The sequence below is a fragment of the Malaclemys terrapin genome, chromosome 7, assembly GCF_027887155.1.
Source record: "Malaclemys terrapin pileata isolate rMalTer1 chromosome 7, rMalTer1.hap1, whole genome shotgun sequence".
In the NCBI taxonomy this organism is placed as follows: Eukaryota; Metazoa; Chordata; order Testudines; family Emydidae; genus Malaclemys; species Malaclemys terrapin.
The window spans coordinates 51,945,980-51,949,061 of record NC_071511.1 but is presented as its reverse complement, the minus strand read 5'-3'; the positions used below and the strand labels follow the sequence as shown (position 1 = coordinate 51,949,061).

Genomic DNA, 3,082 nt, shown 5'->3' with positions numbered 1-3,082 from the left:
ATGGCTTTGCTGCAATGGGATTCCCTAACTGTGGTGGGGCGATAGATGGAACCCACATCCCTATCTTGGCACCGGAGCACCAGGGTACCCAGTACATAAACCGCAAGGGGTACTTTTCAATGGTGCTGCAAGCACTTGTGGATCACAAGGGACGTTTCACCAACATCAACGCGGGCTGGCCGGGAAGGGTTCATGATGCTCGCGTCTTCAGGAACACTACTCTGTTTAAAGGGCTGTAGCAAGGGACTTACTTCCCGGACCAGAAAATAACCGTTGGGGATGTTGAAATGCCAATAGTTATTCTTGGGGACCCACCCTACCCCTTAATGCCATGGCTCATGAAGCCGTACACAGGCAGCCTGGACAGGAGTCAGGAGCTGTTTAACTACAGGCTGAGCAAGTGCAGAATGGTTGTAGAATGTGCATTTGGCCGTTTAAAAGGTCGCTGGAGATTGCTATTGACTCGCTCTGACCTCAGCCAAAGAAATCTCCCCATTGTTATTTCTGCTTGCTGTGTGCTCCACAATCTATGTGAAAGTAAGGGGGAGACCTTTATGGCGGGGTGGGAGGCTGAGGCAAATCGCCTGGCTGCTGATTACGCGCAGCCAGACACCAGGGCGATTAGAAGAGCACACCAGGAAGCGCTGTGCATTAGAGAGGCTTTGAAAACCAGTTTCATGACTGGCCAGGCTACAGTGTGAAATTTCTGTTTGTTTCTCCTTCATGGAAACCCGCCCCCTTTATTGACTCATTCATTCTCTGTAAGGAACCCACCCTCCCCGTTCCCCCAGCTTTCTTTCAAACGTAATAAAGTCACTATCATTTAAAAATCATGTATTCTTTATTAACTGATAATAAACATAGGGAGAGAACCAACAAGGTAATCTGGGTGAGGTTTGGGAGGAGGATAGGAGGGAAGTAAAAGGCCACTGAACAAATTCAATGTAATGACAGCCTTTTGGTTGGGCTGTCCACTGGGGTGGAGTGGGAAGGTGCACGTAGCCTACCCCCCCGCGTTCTTACACGTCTGGGTGAGGAGGATATGAAACATGGTGAGGGGGGAGGGAGGTTATACAGGGGCTGTAGTGGCACTCTGTCATCCTGCTGCCGTTCCTGAAGCTCCACCAGACGCCGGAGCATGTCCGTTTGCTCACGCAGCAGCCCCAGCGTTGCAGCCTGCCACCTCTCATCTCGAGCGTCCCTCAGGACCTCGCGTTCACTGGCATCTTTCCTAAATTTAGTTACAGTGTCCTTCCACTCATTCAAATGAGCTCTTTGATTTCGGGTGCATTCCATTATTTCAGTGAACATGTCGTCTCTTGTCCTCTTTCTACGCCGCCTTATCTGAGATAGCCTTCGTGACGGAGGAGGGAGGCTTGATAAATTTGCAGCTGCTGGAGGGAGGGTTGAGAAAAAGGAGAGAAGTTTTTAAAATGATACATTTTACAGAACAATGCTTATACTCTTTCTTGGTGAAAAACACTATTCACAGTACATAGCACATGTGATTTCAGTACAAGGTCGCAATTTCCATCTTAATATTGAGTGCCTGTGGCTTTGGTGTTAGAGATCACAGACGCAGGTCCGGGCAATAGAATTCAGCTTGCATGCAGCCATGGTAAGCCACTGTCTTTCGGCTTCTGCGCCCTCCTTTCCCACATACCAAGCAAAGCTCGTTGATTGCTGCGGTTTTCCTGTTACCTTCAGCAGCAGAAAACAAACTAACCCCACCCCATCCAATTTTCTGGGATGATCGCTTTATCCCTCCCCCCACCGCGTGGCAGGTATCAGGGAAGATCCCTGCAGAAACCAAACTAACCCCCCCGCTCCTCCCTCCAGCCATGAATTCTCTGGGATGATCGCTGTACCCCTCCCCCCACCACGTGGCAGGTATCAGGGAAGATCCCTGCTAGCCAAATGCGAAAAGCTCAGGGCCAATTACCCCCCCCCCCCCTGCGCTTGGCTAACTGCAGGGAAGGATTTCTTTTCAGCCACAGGCAAACAGCCCAGTAGGAACAGCCACCTCTGTCCCCTTAATTAAGTTCCCATATTTCAACCAGGTTACCATGAGCGATATTACTCTCCTGAGGATCTCACAGCAAGATAAAGAACGGATGTTGCTTGAATGCCAGCAAACACCGGGACCATACGCTGCCAGGCTTTGTCAGGCAATGATACCAGATTACTTGCTGCAGGCATGGCGTGGTCAAGTGTCCTACCATGGAGGACAGAATAAGGCTGCACTGCCCAGAAACCTTGTGGCAAGGCTTTTGGAGTACCTCTAGGAGAGCTTCATGGAGATGTCCCTGGAGGATTTCCGCTCCATCCCCAGACACGTTAACAGATTTTCCAGTAGCTGTACTGGCCGCGAATGCATCCCAAGTCCTCAGGGCAAAGTAATCATTAAAAATGCTTGCTTTTAAAACAAGTTTTATATTTTAAAAGGTAAACTCACCTGAGGTCCCTTCCATGGGGTCATGGTCTTGGATACTGACTTGGGAGGGTTGGGAGGGTACTTCAGTCAGGCTGAGAAAAAGATCCTGGCTGTTGGGGAGAACGGAGTGCTGGGTGCTCTCTGCAAGCTCGTCCTCCTCCTCCTTCTCCTCTTCCCCGTCCGCAGAATCCTCAGGTGTAGCTGATGAGACTATCCCTGACCCGGAATCCACGGGGCTGCCAGGTGGGGTAGTGGTGGCAGCCCCCCCTAGAATTGCATGCAGCTCGGCGTAGAAGCGGCATGTCCGCGGCTCTGACCCGGAGCGACCGTTTACCTCCTTTGTTTTTTGATAGGCTTGTCTGAGCTCCTTGACTTTCACGCGGCACTGATCTGAGTCCCTATTGTGGCCTCTCTCCATCATGCCCTTAGAGATTTTTTCAAAAGTTTTGGCATTTCGTCTTTTAGAACAAGTTCTGCTAGCACTGAATCCTCTCCCCATATAGCAATCAGATCCAGTACCTCCCGTACGCTCCATGCTGGTGCTCTTTTTCGATTATCGGCCTGCATGGCTACCTGTGCTGATGAGCTATCTGTGGACACCTGTGTTCTCCACGCTGGGCAAACAGGAAATGAAATTCAAATGTTCCC

The 3,082-nt window shown here is 50.5% G+C and overlaps 1 protein-coding gene across 1 annotated transcript; it reads right to left on the bottom strand.

Moving 5' to 3' along the window:
* Positions 1 to 873: 873 nt before the first annotated feature.
* LOC128840916 (uncharacterized) lies at positions 874 to 2,876 on the bottom strand. Its single transcript, XM_054035477.1, has 2 exons — positions 2,456 to 2,876; positions 874 to 1,394 (listed from the first exon to the last, which is right to left on the bottom strand). Exons 1-2 carry the CDS (start codon positions 2,853 to 2,855, stop codon positions 940 to 942), a joined length of 855 nt encoding a protein of 284 aa, XP_053891452.1. The 5' UTR covers positions 2,856 to 2,876; the 3' UTR covers positions 874 to 939.
* Positions 2,877 to 3,082: the final 206 nt, after the last annotated feature.

Bases quoted from the DNA above. Each gene is read 5' to 3' on its own strand.
- LOC128840916 (XM_054035477.1), bottom strand. From the start codon at position 2,855: ATGATGGAGAGAGGCCACAATAGGGACTCAGATCAGTGCCGCGTGAAA. The intron at 1,395-2,455 runs GTGAGTTTACCT...CCCTCCCTCCAG, and splicing joins CCCCATGGAAGGGACCTCAG to CAGCTGCAAATTTATCAAGC.